At 34.5% G+C, this 18,854-nt stretch overlaps 1 protein-coding gene across 1 annotated transcript; it reads right to left on the bottom strand.

Moving 5' to 3' along the window:
• Positions 1-4,848: 4,848 nt before the first annotated feature.
• LOC132543080 (uncharacterized) lies at positions 4,849-16,738 on the bottom strand. Its single transcript, XM_060206534.1, has 4 exons — positions 16,562-16,738; positions 8,970-9,137; positions 8,729-8,767; positions 4,849-5,373 (listed from the first exon to the last, which is right to left on the bottom strand). Exons 1-4 carry the CDS (start codon positions 16,736-16,738, stop codon positions 4,849-4,851), a joined length of 909 nt encoding a protein of 302 aa, XP_060062517.1.
• Positions 16,739-18,854: the final 2,116 nt, after the last annotated feature.

Raw genomic sequence — 18,854 nt, 5'->3', positions numbered from 1 at the left:
GTCTTTAATTGTTTAGCTTGTAGCTGTTGGAATCATTCTTGAAAATCCAAATATTTCCTTGGAAGATGTTGTGAAAATATTTGAAGCCCACTTTTATCCAGTTGATATGCTTTAGACCAATTGTTAGGCTCATATATTTCATTTGTTCAAATATACATCCATGAGCTACTGTACTGCTTTAACACATACATTCATCATCTACAAATTGTTGAGTATACAACATATTTCAGATATGAAAGTTAAATCCAGGACCCTTGAACTTCAAAAGTGCACATCAATACAAAATGGGAACGGCCTTGGCCTGCTTTCAAAGTAACAGGGGTCAAATATGTTAAAATCTTTAAACAGCTTCTCCTCAATTACCAAAAGGCTCAGGGTGCTGATATTGGGCCTGCAGCATGCTGGGATGAAGGGCTACCAAGTTTGTTAAAATGAATAACCTTGACCCACTTTCTAGGCCACAAGGGTAAAATGTGTTGAAATTTTCAAACGACTTCTTCTCTATTACCAAAAGGTCCAGGGTGCTTTTATTGAGCTAGTAGCATGCCGTGTTGAAGAGCTACCACATTTGTTCACCTTGACCTACTGTCAAGGTCAAAGGGGTCAAATGTGTCGAAATGCATAAGCAACTTCTCAATAACCAAAGAGCCAAGTGTCTTTATATTGGGCCTGTGGCATGCTTTTTCAACAAGCAATATGTCTGGAATAATGACATTTGTGTAGTGCATGTATGAAGGATATGATTTCAGGTTTGAAGAAAATGTCTTTATGAACTAACAATGTCTTCTATGTAAGCTGTAGATTAGCTGAGCAATTTATTTTAGGCCTGATTGGCCTCTTTCATATATAAGTCTTTACAGTCAGATGACCCTTAAGGCTTGTGGAACTCTTGTTATTATTACATAAACTTAAGGAATTATACAATTTATGATTAAAATTACATTTAAATCTATTAAATATTGTCAAGAGTGAATAGATTATGTTTTTACTACGTCATTTAAATAATGGTCTACTAATAAAATCCATTCGATAGTTTCTCAGCACAAGCATTGTGGCTGTATATATATTCAGTGTTATACCTGGTGTGGTGTTCAGTCTGTACATTACATTAGATTTAAAGGACATAAGATTTAAGCCTTCTAATCTTGGTAACACGTTTCCATGTTTGACACCTTTGACAATACATGCAACTAGTTTTCGACCTTAATTGCACATCATAATGATTAAAGACGTTAGCAGACTAGTGACACGTTAATGTCAAAGATATTGCCAGCAAATCTATTTTTAAGATAAGATTAATATTTTGGGAGTTTTGTAATTTTATATATGTATAACAACCAGTAACATGTGAAAGCATTAATATCTAAATCTCCTAATGATTATATTATTATAGCCCAACTATGGCCTACTTACTCTTGAGGAAAGTGGATGATGGAATTAATATCATCCATACTTCAAAATGCTTGAAAATGACTCAAGATTCTTGAAATATAATTTTGCTTTTTATCCATGGATGCATGTGAGAATCATACTTTTTTGGATTATACAGATTCAGTTTTTGTGTGAAAGTTGTGAAAGTTTATCTTAAAATCTGGATATTACTCCAACTTATTTTCAACACGATGCAGTAATTGTGAATTAATCATGTATTTTGTGAGTTTTCACATGTTTTTTAATTTAGGTAAATTTTCAAAAAATGTATTCAAGGCGGCAAAGCAAAACAAATAATTCAAATACTCATCAAAATTTTCATGCCCATTACATAATACTGACTTCACAAGATATCTGATTAAAATTGATATTTAAGTAAATCTCTAAAACCAAAGTGAAAAAATGGAGAAATAGAAAATAAATCATAAAAATCATTATTTACATTCAAATAAACAGAAAAAAACTGTATTTATACAGGGTTTTCCATAAGTGTTGGTCGCCGGCTAATTTGACCGGCTACTTTGATCATTTGGCCGCCTACACCAATCCATAATAATGTTCCTTACGGCAGGCCACTCCTACCTCGTTGTGGCTCGGGTCGGCTGGCTTTGCCAGCCTCCTACTTTCACTACACAGCCTACTACTAACAAAATTATGGAAAACCCTGATTTATATGTATGAAACATGAAATCACACACACATTATAATATGTTTCAATGGATTTATTTAATGTGCCGTAAACATGGTAACAGAATACAAAAGATATTATGAACACATGAAGTTACATAATGTATATGCTACAGAGTAAATGATTACTGATGTTCAGTCCAGTTATACTCTTTAAGAACTTTGAATGTCATATTTATATTTTCACATTTATCTAGTTATCTTGAACATAAAGCTATGTGAATGCTGAAAGATTTGTAACAACTGTAAGAAATAATAAGTGTTAAGAAATTATGTTCTTTTTATGAATTTCTCACATGAAAATCAAAATCAATATAAAGATAGGATTTGTATTTAAAAATTAACTTGCATTTATAATATTAATGCTTATCACATGGTAATGTATCTTGTGGCTTGGCGTCGTGCTGCTGACCCAAGGTTCTTGACTACACCATTACCAGGTGTTACTGGAACAGATCCTAGAAAATACCAAGGTTCCTGACCGCACCATGCTGATAGTTAGGTGTGTTTCTGTGACTGGAATGGTGCATCTGTGAGGTGATTAGGAGCACATGGTGTTCAGACACCTGAAAGAGGCAAACAGGGACACCATTAGTACAAACCACTAACATCTCGACTTTGGAGCACGAGCTGTTAAACATTTAATTGGGCTATTATCCTATTGTAATCTCTTGTTTGTTCATTTTGTATGTTGGAATTTAACATTAATTTGTTTACACTTTCACTAACTAGGAAAGATCAGCATGATAAATATCACACAAACCATTCTCGTCTAGGTGTTTAGGGCACGAGTGTGAGCTATTTTCCTTTTCAAGTTTCATTTTTTTATTTTTCATTTTCACTAATCAGGTTGATCTGCATAATCCAGTACAATATCGTAGTACATCAAAATGATAATTTTGACAATATTTGAGAACATTCAAAATATTGGTGTTTTCTTGTACTTGATATAAAAAAAGAAGAATTTCCTGTTTTGATTTTATGTACAAGTATCAAAAATGACAGTAACATTACTGGAAAGAATGTTGAAGCTATATATTAACCAATTGATCTTATTTGAATTTTCCATGTCATTATTATGGGGCCATTACTAGCATATGTAATCCATTTACATGGGTATGAGTGAAAATTTGTGGTATTGAGTCTACATTTTATAAAGAGGCTATTGTTACTAGGTTTCTGATAATATTTTCATGTTTTTTAAACTGTCAAACATGAGATATGCAAGTAGATGGCTTCATCTGAGTCAATTCGTATTACTATCTTTTAAGGCCATTTTGAAAAATACCAGTTATATATATCAGAGAATTTTCAGAAGGCATGTAAACATTTTTACATTTATCCTAAAATGTTAAGGTTGTGATGCAAGAGGGATATGTGGCGATGATGACATTGAAAATGTGAATAAGTACTGTGACGACAAGGGTTATGCACGCACACAGACAAGTTGTCATAGATCACACATCCTGCTGAAATAAACAGTAGCTGTGGTATTTATCATGGCTATGGTAATTATCGTGGCTGTGGTAATTATCGTGGCTGTGGTATTTATAGTGGCTGTGGTATTTATCGTGGCTGTGATATTTATCATGGCTGTGGTATTTGTCATGGCTGTGGTATTTATCGTGGCAGTGGTGGCTGTGGTATTTATGTGGCTGTGTTATATATCGTGGCTGTGGTATATATCGTGGCTGTGGTATTTATCGTGGCTGTGGTGGCTGTGGTATTTATCGTTGCTGTGGTATTTATCGTGGCTGTGGTATTTATCGTGACTGTGGTATTTATCGTGGCTGTGGTATTTATCATGGCTGTGGTATTTATCGTGGCTGTGGTGGCTGTGGTATTTATGTGGCTGTGTTATATATTGTGGCTGTGGTATATATCGTGGCTGTGGTATTTATCGTGGCTGTGGTGGCCATGGTATTTATCGTTGCTGTGGTATTTATCGTGGCTGTGGCTGTGGTATTTATCGTGGCTGTGGTGGCTGTGGTATTTATCGTGGCTGTGGCTGTGGTATTTATCGTGGCCATTGTTAGGTTGATATTGTTGATACTCCTATTGATGGAACTAAGCATTAACTAGTTGTCATTGTGGCTAATTGTGATCTTAATGAAAAGTCAAAACAGTTTTGAAAATTGACCTATACACATAATGACAATTATACCTCTTACACACACGTCTTATCCAGCTTCTAAATTATTCAATATGGTACAGATAGCAAGAAATCTGTTTTTGTAACGACTGTAAACCCCGAACCTTAAACTAATTACAGATTAATGAGGCCACTTATAGATTCATTATGGTAGTAATATCACTACTGCACAGAAATGTTTTGATATAGCAAATATATATAGGGTCTTTCTTCGATGTGTCATCAAACATGATATTCAGTACACTTATGGGAAAGACGTCAGGCTTTACAATTAGCCTAGAAACACTATTTTCATCTGTCTAACATGTCTATTTTAGTGTTTTTCCATGTTGGCTATTTTGTCATGTTGCCTTTAAGATTTAAATCAGTTCCATTGTCTGTAATATTATTAGTACTTTTAATTATATCTTATAGCTATATTTCAGTTAATTCGGCTCCAATTTTCGTTCTTGGTTGCCTACGAATATATCACTGATACTTTTCTTGCACCACTTACAGTAGCTTGTTGAACGGATCATTTAGACTACATATTTATATAGATATACATGTAGAGGAGAATATATACGATAGAGTAAGTATCAGTCACTGTCATAAAAATATTGGTCATAATACTTGCTTCGTTTCAAGTTCTGACAAGGATAGATTCCCCATTTTGTGTAATGTTCATCTCCTTCAACGAACTGTCTTTTCATAATTTCACACCTCATACATTTACAACTATCCCGCCATTTTTTCCTTGTACTTCTACGTCCTAACTGATCTTTCTCTAATTTCTGTCTCGTTCTTGCACTGTTCACTATATTTTCACGTGATAAAAGTTTATCATTTCCCCCTATAAGAGGTGTACCCTCCTCTTCCTCCTGTAAATTGCTTAAGTTAAATTGATATATACCCGACTGTACAAGATTTTGACTGTCGTCCTCTTTCTCTTTTTCGTCTGTCCGTCGGCTTAGTTTTTTCGTGTGAGCAAATTTCTCGAATCTGTGTTTGGTTGCCGCGGCGACGCCTGCCTTCGTATCCGTTTGTACTGATGTTGCTATGTTTGGAAGTGACTTTGATAACGCAGCATTTAGCTGCGTTTCTCGGTCCCGCTTATCGGGGTCCTGCAATTTGAAATTAACAAAAAATAAATTAAAATCATATATCGTGTTACCAAGAGGAATGAATTATATGTCGCATTTCTCACTTTTTTAAATGTTTTTTTCAGGAAATGTTTTAATGTTTCACACTAGCGGACAAAAATTCCTATTAAAATTACACTTTTATCTACAAAAATATATGATTCATTGATAATTTATGCTATTATGAACCTGTGGCTTCAGCGATCGACAGTGATTGTATATTTGGGATTGAAGGTAACAAAGAGTTATCTCTCTTGCAATGTTAAATACGGTTAACAAAGAAATGATACACCAATTGTTAATGCTAATATTCCGCTACGTCTAGTCATAGAATAATATCGATGTCAACTTTCAAAGGATTGAAGTTGTTATTTAGTTATGTATAACATCTCCCTGTTTTGTTTATCAATAAATGACCACCATAATCATATATATGATATTTCGATTTCTTTAAAAATACGACTTTAAAAATACGAAAATTTATTTAGTCAAAAATGAGTTGGAACAAAGTAGCTACGGTTAGGTACATGAAGGGAATTTTTTCAAAGGAAGATTTGCAAACATTCAAACAGCTGCATTTCCGGTTTTATGTTCAAAATGACGTGAGTTAAGCTTCACTTCTATGAAAAAAACGTAATTCTCACATATCTGATAAAAAAAGAATCGAAAGTTTTTGATATAATTGTGTTGATCATATGAAAAAGAACGACGGGAACCTCACCGTAAATGCCTTCATATCGGAAGGGTTGTGCAATAATACTTAAAAGATTATTACCCATAAATACAAATCCAGATTTAGATATAGTACAGCCCAAATAATTAATTAAGTTGCATCATGCAGCTGTTTTGTCTTTCTAGGCATCTAGCATCGTCTGTCAAGCTAAGGGTCTAATTCTTAAAACTTAGGAGACGGCTGAATGAGATCAAAAATGATAAACATTTTTTAAAAATCAAGATTGGAAGGTGAACTAACCCGTTAATTAAATATTAACTTCGTAATTCTCAGATATCTGATAATTTCTGAAGACATTTCAATTACACGTGGTTATTCTAAACTGTGCTACAATGGTTAAAACGGGGGACTAAAAATCTTCCAGCAGTATTTATCACTTGTTATCTGGAAGATTGTACAACAGACCCATGTTTAAAATTAGATGTAGTAGAGCCAGATAATTTACTACGTCATACAAACAGTTGATAAAATAATCAGTACAATCGACAGAGAAAGCGACAGATGCAGCTGTTAAGGCAACTGGTGGCCAACATAGCGCAACATCGGGATATGAAATATAGGTCGTGGAGAGAGTCCAGGGCGGTGCGAGAAAAACTATTTCAAGGTGTCAGCGAAAATCTGGGATTCGTTTGAAAACAATAGCAAAATACTGACATTTGAACCAAATCAATAATTAGAATTTTGAAAAATCGAAAAAACGAAAACAAAATATGATCCAAAGAAAGATTTACAGAGACAGTTTAAAAGTACAGGAGAATAAGACCGGAAGTTCCGGAAGGGCTGAAAGTAAACATTATTTTTGCTTTTTAACAGAAAGATTTGGAGTACTCTTCTTAGTGTTGTGTTAAAGGCAAGATCAGTGTTTCTGTCTTTACTACATCTCCATTCCATTTTATCGATATCACGACGTTGAAGTAATCTATGTAGTCATACCTCGGAACACCTTTGGGTTGGTAATGTCAGTAGACTAGAGGCTCTTAGTGTAATGTTCATATAACTACACGGTCACCTTAATCATAGCTTGTGTATTTTTTGGTATATATGTTTAGCATCTCGTCACACTGAACTTTAACAAAAATACAAAAATGTAAAGAGTTTATTTGAGTAAGATTACCCGACTTTCGAGCTGTGTTATTGAGTAAAGCATCGAAGTTACTAACTTAATATATATTCAACTTTAGTGTACATAGGATTATAGTACGTGAGCGGAAAAAGTTCCTTACCATCTCGCGCAATACGCTAGTCATTAGTTAGTCCGTGTTGTCATCGATACACCACACTATAACCGTGAACTAGATGAGTTTTAAGAACTTATATTCTATGTTGTCATACTTTATCATTTAAATCCTAGCTAGGATGAGATTGAAGAACAAAAAGTTTTAGCTAAACATGACAAGGTTTCAGAATGTATAGTGGTTGAAATATTATAGTCTGCGATAGATAATATAAACTAAGACATATCCGGCAACCGAAACATATTCGTAGAATAAACATTATGATTCACCTATTGCCTAATCGGAACCATACAACTGCTATAGTTTTTCAAACGCGTCATTTTTCAGTTTGTTCGCAATCTGATATTTACGGCGGAAAAAAGGACACGATGTCAAATTGTCAGAAATCGGCCAAAGAGTGTAGAACATGACACCTAAACCTCGACAGACTTCGAGTCGGTATTTTGATTTTACCTATATGTAAAATTGTCATTTCTTCCATACCTATTCAATTCCAGTTTTAATGCATTGGAAATTCATTGATGACATTAGTTAGATGATTACATAGTTAGTATAGAATGACTCCTTGTATCTACATCTACCACAACCAACTAAAATGTGTTCTAATCTATCACTACAAGCTAGAAAATGTAAAGGTTACATTGTAACACAACAACCAGACATCTAACGCTACCACATTATGGAAAAATTTACATTATACACTAGAATTTACATTTAACACTGCTACTTGATACTGAATAAATGTAAAAATTACACACCACCTGATTTGGGATATAAAATTTACATTTAACACTGCTACTTGATACTGAATAAATGTAAAAATTACACACCACCTGATTTGGGATATAAAATTTACATTTAACACTGCTACATACTGAATAAATGTAAAAATTACACACCACCTGATTTGGGATATAAAATTTACATTTAACACTGCTACTTGATACTGAATAAATGTAAAAATTACACACCACCTGATTTGGGATATAAAATTTACATTTAACACTGCTACTTGATACTGAATAAATGTAAAATTACACACCACCTGATTTGGGATATAAAATTTACATTTAACACTGCTACTTGATACTGAATAAATGTAAAAATTACACACCACCTGATTTGGGATATAAAATTTACATTTAACACTGCTACCGGATACTGAATAAAGATAAAACTATATACAAAAAAAACTTTCAGATACTAAATAAATGAAACATTTACTTGTAACGCTATCAGCTTTGAAATGTAAAACTCGCATCAAACACTATCGGTTACAAAGTTTCTAACCTATCACTACTACAAGCTCAATGTAGTAAAACAGCCACTACCAACTACAAGATGTTAATATACGTATGCATATTTGTACCAATTGACCGCACCGCCATCTGGCAAAGTGTATCAGCACCTATTTCAATAACATGAAAACAAGCATATGTATAATGTATACAGAAATCATACAATATCTTTGCAAGATCATATTGGATGCACGTTTGTTACAAATCGACGTAAGAAGTAAATAAGACAAAAGGAGACGGAATATAAGAAGTTCTTTGAACTGTTTTAATGTAGTCGTAAAACTTATCAGTATTGTGTTATTACCGCCTTACTTGTATATTTGGTTTCTTTGAGCCACTTCCGGTTGTTTTAATGCTAGCGCCTCCTGTTGTTCCATTGGTTGCCGTGGTGATGACACTGGACGTAGATATTGACGGTAGTTTCATACTTTCCATAGTCAGAGAGCGTGCAATACCTACTACTGCATTCTTCCGTGGCCTCTGTTGAAAAGAAGAACAGTTATTGAATTTTAGTAAACATATTTATATTCCTCTCCTAGCACAATCTTAAGTAGCATCTGTTTATCTTTCTGAGTCGTATTCATGAGTGTTGCAGATGCTTTTTAGGTCATTTGACCCGAAGGATCAGGAAGACCAATAGTCATCGAGCTTCGTCAGTCGTCGCGCGTAAACTTTCCATTCAAATGACTTCTTCTCAATAACCAGAAGGCCAGGTATCTGTATATTTGGCCTGAGGCATGCTATTTCAACAAAAATACGTCTGGAGTAATGACATTTGTGTAGTACATGTATGAAGGATATGATTTCAAGAAAATGTCTTATGAAATAACCAATGTCTTCTATTTGAAATGTAGTGTAGTTGAGCAATTTATGTTAGGTCTATTTGGCCTCTTCATATAAAAGTCTTTATAGTCAGAAGACCCTTAAGGCCCATGGACCTCATGTTTTTGTGTATTTAATGATGATATGTTGATCTCGACCTATTGCTGGAGAAAGTATTTTGTTCATCCACCATTGTCATGAGAACATAACAACACCTGGAGAATAACTCTTTCTTCTTCACAACGCCTCCCGTGACACGGTCTCACTTTTGGTCTTTAGATGAGCATTCCTGTGAGGAAGGCTTTGGGTTCTGTCCTTGGCCCGAGACATACCAGAGTTTTCGAAAATAGAAGTCACTATACCCAGTACTGTAATGCCAGCTTCTTTGCAGCACTATATCTCGAGGAAAAAGGCTTACAAGAACATTCAACATATGCACTCACTTCACTTACACCGCGGGATCATCCTTAAATGACCCTTGCTGTTGATAAGACGTTAAGAGTAAATCTTTCGAAAAAAGTCACACCATGAAATTATAGGGTATATATATTAAATTAGTAACTTAGATGCTTTACTCAATAACACAGACCGAAAGTCGGGTAATCTTACTCAAATAAACTCTTTACATTTTTTTATTTTGTGAAATGTAAACATAACAAATATTATACACTCTCTGCTATAAGATACCAGACAAGAAGATAAACATCGGTACGTCATGGTAGGTAATGTAAACATGGCGTGAAGCAAGTTGTATAGCACAAGTCAAGTAGTTGGAGTGATTTCGAGCAATTTAAATCGATTTTGTGTGTTTTTCCTTTTATATATTTAACACCAGTTAATATTATGTACGGAGTGTTATATCTTGTGTGTCATTACTTTGACCTTCCTTTACACACAAAGTTGACACCTGATCGTGCCGTACTTCAACACTAATTAGGATAGATCTGATAGTAGTCAATAGCTCGCTGTAGTCTGGAAGAAATGCAAGATGTTTCTTCTTTTACATGTTATTTACGTGTTTTATTCTGCGTAAAGATTCGGAGGTAAAGGAGAAAAATAGGTTTAGAGTAAAATTCTAAATAAATGAATACCAGAGGAAACAAGAATTGGCACTAACTTAGCAGTTAATTGTTGGAGAAACAACGAATAAATGCCCATGAACCAAAAATCGGGTATAAAATCAGGGTTATGGTCCATAAGACAGTTTGTAAATCAGAAATCAATATGAAAGTCAACCTAGGAATTACCTAAGGAAGCGATGAGCATTCCCACAATGTACTTCATTAAGCCAATGTTACATATTCTCAATGTTTCATACAAGAAAACGCTAAATGTGCAATGATACTGTTTTGAATAGCCGATAATTAAACATCATCACAAAATAAATCTATGTGTGGTTAATGTTTAATTATTTGGTAAATCTTACTATATATTTACTGGCCTGTCACCTACAGCCGCAACAGTCCCCTCAGCTTTATAAAACCATCATACACAACGAAAGATATTCTACATGGTCTTGATAGCCCATCAACAAAATAAGTCATACGGGTAGTAGGGTGGCGGTGTGGTAACGAAAAAGATCTGGAGTTATCAGTCCAACCAGGTAGGTTTTCCTAGTGTACTCCGGTTTTTACCCACAGTAAGACCCTTCGTGCGATTTCCTTCTAGCCAACAGGAGTGATAGATATAAGCTTGTGTACGTAAAGTTACTATTTTTAAAGTTATACAGGGTCACACGGTAGTCTTAATGGGCTGACAATATAATACTGTCATACAGGGTCACACGGTAGTCTTAATGGGCTGACAATATAATACTGTCATACAGGGTCACACGGTAGTCTTAATGACCTGACAATATAATACTGTCATACAGGGTCACACGGTAGTCTTAATTGGCTGACAATATAATACTGTCATACAGGGTCACACGGTAGTTTTAATGGGCTGACAATATAATACTGTCATACAGGGTCACATGGTAGTCTTAATGGGCTGACAATATAATACTGTCATACAGGGTCACATGGTAGTCTTAATGACCTGACAATATAATACTGTCATACAGGGTCACATGGTAGTCTTAATGGGCTGACAATATAATACTGTCATACAGGGTCACACGGTAGTCTTAATGGGCTGACAATGTAATACTGTCATACAGGGTCACATGGTAGTCTTAATGGCCTGACAATATAATACTGTCATACAAGGTCACACGGTAGTCTTAATGGCCTGACAATATAATACTGTCATAGAATAGTGAATCATGCTCGACCTTAAATGCATATACCGTCTTCACTACACATTGGCAAATTAACCGCACATCGGTTAAAAAACAAACGTTAGTAAAGTAAACTGCACATCGTATACAAAACGTCGGTTAGTTATGTCAGTACTCAGTAAATGCCTATATGTAGTTTGAATATCGAATAAACCGAATTTGTGTACAGACGAACGGAAAGCTTGGCAGATCCCTTAATTTCACAAGCGAATGACCTGGATAAAATGTACTAAACTCTGCATATAGACCAGTCGTGATTTGCTTTTATATTAAGACCTATTGATCAAATTCTCTTTTGTTTGGAGCTTTGTATATTCTGTGATTTTTGTGTATCTGCCTACCTAATGCTTCAGTGACCTAATCCGATTCTCTGCTTCATTACTACTAATAATATTTGGAACCTAACCTGAACACTTATTGGTACTGCTTGGTGTTTAAAACATTCATGACCGATAAATCGGGTGTTACCGAGTTGCATTCAAGTCGATAACTAGAGATAGATCACGTACTTATTGTGAAATCACACTCCCTGTAACAGACCTGCTTTTGAATATCGAACCTCACTGTGAAACAGATCAATATCTTTTAGTCTAATAATTTATCCTTCGTTTTGGATTTAACCGTCATGGAAAATTTCTTAACAAAACATTATTACAAGGTATCAGGCGATCATAGATAAAAAGAAATATCCTTCATTTGAACGGGTACCTGGAAAGAGGATATTATTGAAAACTTATAGTGTTAATCCATATCAATGCATTTTAACTCATGTGCCATATTTTTTATCATAAGCATGCTAAAATTATCTGAATATATTGCTTTGAAATGTTCTTTTTATCGAATTCGATCTTATAGCCGACTTGACTCCAAACCAAAGCTATATGATTTGGTAATTTTTCAGCAATGCTACTGATAGGTGTAGTCTTGTATATATTATATTGCTACCCTAACGGTGTTAATACTATATTACAGAAACTCTGTCGAGGAAATGGTGTTATTATATTTAGAGGAGGTGAAGGCTATCCCCAATTCAGATTTTTTTTTTACATCAGTCAAATATCACGCTCGCAGTTTCCATTTCATTGTGCCGACATTGATTACACTCAATATGAATTTTTCATTTAACCTCTCAATTACTATTCTTTTCACACGCTTCATCAATCTCATGGAATGGAACCACGTGCACAACAGGTTGATGAAAATGAGAGAAGTTTCACGGTCGTCTCCATAGTATCATTAGGAAATATCCTATTCTCTTATGCGATATGAAGTTGGACTTGTTTGATGCTCATAAGAATACATGTTGGTTCCGCTGTTGTTTATCGTGTTCGTGTTTGGAAATGTGACATTACTTTCTTGGATTGACAAACATTTACATGGTGAGTGCCGTCGATGCATTATTCCCCGTCTTCATTTCAAGAGTCTTCTGTAAATCTTACTTTTGTTCATATTCTGCCCTAGCTTTATTGATTTCTTGGTATTTTCTTTGTTGTTTTAACTCCATACATCATTTCACAGACAGCCTTCAAAACTCAAAACATAATAGACTCTGAGAAAATGCACTAGAGAATATGACAAAATGTTAAGGTTACGAGCACTCGATATAAAAATAGTACAATTTATGTCTCACTTTGAAAATGAAGGGTTATTACTAGAAATAAGCATCAACATTTTTAAAACCCTGAGTCGTCATAGTTTCATCACTTGGCGAAGTATGCTACTGAAAGGAAACGAGCACATGAATGCCAATCTTTGGAAAGCAGGAATGCTACTTTACAGAAAGAGAAAAAAATCAAAGGAGATATTCAACAATTACGCTTATCATACTGCTGTGTGGAAGCAATCTTTGTTGGTTACATTAAAATGCTAGCCGAAACAGTGTCCTTGAATTAAGATTAATGAGAGTATGCTCCATCGGAGAGGTTAATATTTGCTGTTATCGGAAAGTGATATTGAAATTCGTAGCTAAGACCCTTGCCACACAGCATTAAAATTATTGTATACTTTTTATTTGATTTAGATAGTTGCACAGTTCAGATTATACAAATCTACATAACGTTCTTCTGAGATTAGATATATGAAAATTGCGATGTTGATTAAATTATGGGTCTAGAGCACCTCCCCGTCTAAACTTTTTCTTTTGATCGATATATGTTTGCTCAGTCGCCTCCTTGATGCTAAATTCACATTCTTAGCATCACTGACTAGTCTGAGAAGGACGAAACAGCTGTATGATGTAGCATCGCTGACTAGTCTGAGAAGGACGAAACAGCTGTATGATGTAGCATCGCTGACTAGTCCAAAAAGAACGAAACAGCTGTATGATGCAGTTTAATGAATTAATTGTTTCTGAATTTGTATTGAACTGTGCTATTTGCTTGTGTATAATTTTCGCCATTCCATAAGTAAAATACATAACAGTAACAAAAACTAGCTGAAATTATAACATTTGTCGTAAGCACCTGAAACCAATATAACAAAACACATCCAGTCACCGACTGTCAAGGGGTGATAAAAACCAGATTCTTCAGCGACAAGGCAACTAAAACAGAAGTGCCTGTCAACAAATGAAGTGATTCCTTAGAAAATGCGACACAAAATAAACAAATTTACTACACTAGGTAAACAGATTCTTTAAAAAAATAAAATATAAGATGAATTGTTTCTTCAAAATAGTGTCCAACACCAAACAAATTAATTCTTCAAAATGGTGTCCAACACCAAACAAATTAATTCTTCAAAATGGTGTCCAACACCAAACAAAGTAATTCTTCAAAATAGTGTCCTGCACCATATGAAACAATTCTTCACAAGTGCCCGACACTAAATACATGAACTCATTTTCCATAAAGACGTATTTTACACCGAACAAAGTCCTCTCCTGAAGCACTGTTATTATGTGCGGCATTAATTATATTTTGAAACAATTCTTCACCGGTAAGTGCCCTCTCTGATTATCACAATTAATATTTTCATTTAACGACTCATATATTCCATAATATGAATATTTTTGTTCACCGAACAATGTTGGACAATGACTGACCGTGGATACTGTCCTACTTAAGCAGAATGCGTATTTCATTTACTAAGTGTTCATTCTACAATTACTGATTGAAACGGGAAGCAACTACAAATATGGCTTTTCTTATGCAATTACAACATGAAGATATAAAAAAATGAAAAATGTTCCGTGGCAAATTATTCATCTTCATCTTGTCTCCTTTCATTACTTTATCACTGATGTCCTTGAGAGTTGTTGCATAATGACTTGAAAAATAGCAAATACTCCATGTTTGTGGCATAACACACGCGTCCTTTTATATGTGGTTAGAAGGGATCGAGTAGCAAGCGAAACCGGAAAAAAATTCGTGACTGACATTTTTTGTTAAACATTAATGATGTACATAATATGTAACGGTGCTTTTTAAAGTTTATGAAAAATACATGATGAACACTTTTGGTAAGCAATATTTTCCGGAAAAAAGGAGGAATCGGCTCCTCTAGTGACACCAAGGGTGTCAAAAGTAGAAAGATACTGCAAAATTTGTCTTTTCGTGGGATTCAAATTGCATGGTTTCACGTAAGACTACTATTACTGTGGCACTTAATTTCGTTGTTAAATAATAGTCGCGAAATCCGCTGAAATTTTGAAAAGTTAATGTAATCATGGACACCCTAAGTCAAAAATAGATAAAAATAAATAAATGATTTTAAAGTATGTTACATATACGAAGGTTGATAGGTAGGAAACTGAAGAAATACCCGGTCTACGTATAATTTTGCTTCATTCTCAGGTTTTCTTTTATACAAAATAGTTTGTATTTTAAGCAAATTTAACATCAGTACATGAGCAGTTTAAATAAATCTTAAGAAAAAATTAGTAATTTTAAAAACTATGTAATATTACAAAGAACAATAAGATGAAAATAACTTTATTTTGTTTCGAATGTTGAAAATAAGGAATATAAGCTCGAATGAGGTTATATTTCGACAATGCTCCAAACGAAATATGTTGTAAATCTTTCAAATAACACATCTTACAATGTACAGAGAGGATCTTACGTAAGATGAAAGTTATATAACAAATCTGAGAACGTTATGCTTCCCAGAGCTCTGGTGAGGTAAAACAGAACATTCGTGACAAATCTCACCAATCTGTAATGCAAGATTCTTTTTATTACACGGCTTTGGTGTTTTAAGTTCATTAAAACAGTATTTTATTAGGTGCTTTCTAAACCCGCTTTAAAATATTTATATGAGAGATACAGATACTTTCTGTGATGATGTCACAATGCATATGTTGCCATGAAGATATGACGTTACATTTGAAGCAATGAGAATTTTCAGCCAATCGGAGCTCAACTAGGTGCTTTTACATTTGTGTCATAAGTTATGTAATATATCATGAGCTGTATGATATGTGTTAAGAACGGCTCGCTCAAGAGATCAATTCTTTGATTCCTCTCTTAAATCACGTTAAATCGCGTTCTTTCTTTTCAGATATTGCAGAAAACACACTACCATGTCACATTTGAAGTCCTCCCGGCTTTGTTTCTATTATGACCCATTTTGACGTCACATTATGTTGTATTTGTATGACGTCATTTGATCTAATCCTGAAATTTTCATTGAGACAACACCCTAAAATATTTCATCGGTATGGTCACTGAATAAAATAGCATACAAAATTATATAAGCTTTCTCATATTAATATATTCTTTTTGATTTTAATAAAAATCCATTTTCTATTGCGTTTTGCATATTTCTAACTTGGCTTTCAATAGATTTAACTATGACCTACCTTTGTAGCAGATTTATTGACATTGAAGTCAAGTCGAGGTAAGTTTCGATTTCTTTCACGTAATACCTTCCATCTCTGTACATATGAACCCTTATCCTTGTGTCGCGGCTGTACGAAGGCGACAGGGGAGTTCATGTAGGAAGAATCCGGGGAAGGGACGGTCTGGTGGGTTGTCATGGTATATCGGTGGTACAAAATGTCCTCATATCACTTTCCCTTACATAGTTCCTTCTTCGGAAACACGGAAATCAATAATAAATGATCACAAACTGTGTGAATCACTATAGTCTGTCTGCATATTTGAATAAAAGCACATTTTACATACGAAGGCTTAAATTTCTACGAGACCTTTAACAACCAAGATGACAGCACTCTAAGATCCCAGGTATCGTCCCGGGGCCAGTTTAAAACCGTCTCCAGTCATAACCTACCCTACAGGGCAAAACATTTCCTCTAGGTATTTAAACTGTATATATATATAGCCTCTCCTTAGTATTAGCGCTTCTGTAAACTGTGCTGTCTTTCAGGTTGTTCATTAACAAAAGAGCGTTCTGTAACACTAAAAACCACATATAACCGAACTTAACGCGACACCGTTTGCTTGTGTTTACCGACTAAGGCCGACCTTTAATACCATGTTTCATTCCTGTAATCTGCAGAACAATAGCTGAGTTAGCACGATCAATGTACTGAGAGACTTAAGCTATTTTGAAAGTTACCAAGATCGTAATGAAAAACATTACTGGTTATAACAGACCATATGGATTTAATATAATATGTTTTAGTCATAAGCTTGTAACTGTGTGTGATTATTGAATAGTGCTGTCACACTAACAGTGATCGATATGTGTATTAGATTTTTATCTGACATTTTCAAAGTAAAACAGTATAAAATATAAAGTATAGGAAACATCCATGAGTAACCTGGCACGCTAAAGCGGTATATGTGGATTGACCGCGAGTGTAACACAACACAGGTAGAACTGCCTCATACCGAGCTGGTGTATAGATACACATAATACATAGTGTTAAATGGTCTTATCTTTTCAATATACCTGTCGCTTACGTTTATCATATCTTGATAATCAAAAGCGAAAGTTCGAAAAAAAGCAAGCTGAAAAAATAAGCGCACAAAGGTTTGTTTATATTCTGAAAAACTACATGATCTTATACTGATATTGAATACATGTCAATCACAAACACACAAGCCTTTATAAAATTAGCAGGCACACAATTAACTATATGGGGGTGTTGTGTGAGGTATAATAAATAAAATGACCAAAAACAACGCACGTTATTCAATTCATTATCTGTGAATATTAAGTCATTTTAAAATGAAGGTTCGGTTAAAATGTTAGCATATAAATGCTACAAGTTTATTATAATCCAAAGTTGTTTTATGTCCAATCTGTGGTTGTCGATCAATTATTACATATGTATTACAAATAAATGAACATTTCGCACAAAAGGTTTACAGTGGGTGCTTCGTGCTTTTTCGTATGTCTGTTGTTTCCGTTGTTGTAAACCTTGTTGTCAATCGGGCACTTAACATTACTAATTTGGAATGACCAAGATTTACATGGCGGGTGTCGTGGATGAAGCAGGTGTTCATTATGACTGAACACCTAATATTCTTCTCTTTGTGTTCTTTCACGAGTCCTGTTGACTTGTTGGTATTTAAAAAAAAATTTTTCGAAATGTTGGCAACACCAGTGATAAGTTCAAATGAGATATACAGGGTTCGGTCTGTTGAATATCGTTTTGGTGTGATGAGACACCTGGCCCAAGTAAAAAGTCGATCAGAAGAAGTACGGGGTACCAATACATTGTAACAGAATACTTCATGACAAAACCTATCATATCTAAGATAATCAGTGTTTTTTTCAATTGCAAAGATACTTTAGAATTACAATAGATAAATACAAAATGTACGTTCATATAACAGTGCAGATACAAACGAAGGGGTACAATCTCCAGTAAACAACAACGTAAACAAGTCAACACAAAGATGCAATTTCAAAAGTCCATACAAGAAGACTACAGCGGAGCCAAATAAGATATCAAGACAAAATTACAAATAAGATATCGAGACAAAATGACATTATTAGCCCTTATCGAAGGGTCAGAGGTTAAGAACACCGTAGATGTGGTTAGGAACCACCTGTTTACCATATACCAACTATTCAAAACTAACAGAGATGTCTATCTAGACTTCACTGGTCATGACACGGATAGATATGCCCACTGATACCTTTAAGTCTTTAACTGTGAAAAACGATTTTTAACGATAACG

Source organism: Ylistrum balloti, unplaced genomic scaffold (genome assembly GCF_031769215.1).
Source record: "Ylistrum balloti isolate Yb309-2 unplaced genomic scaffold, AGI_CSIRO_Ybal_v1 Utg369740, whole genome shotgun sequence".
NCBI lineage: Eukaryota > Metazoa > Mollusca > Bivalvia > Pectinida > Pectinidae > Ylistrum > Ylistrum balloti.
Note: the sequence above shows the minus strand (reverse complement) of the source record. Positions and strands in the feature narration are given on the sequence as shown.

Bases quoted from the DNA above. Each gene is read 5' to 3' on its own strand.
- LOC132543080 (XM_060206534.1), bottom strand. From the start codon at position 16,738: ATGACAACCCACCAGACCGTCCCTTCCCCGGATTCTTCCTACATGAAC. The intron at 8,768-8,969 runs GTAAGGCGGTAA...TTATTGAAATAG, and splicing joins CAAAGAAACCAAATATACAA to GTGCTGATACACTTTGCCAG. The intron at 5,374-8,728 runs GTACAAATATGC...TTCAAATTGCAG, and splicing joins GATGGCGGTGCGGTCAATTG to GACCCCGATAAGCGGGACCG.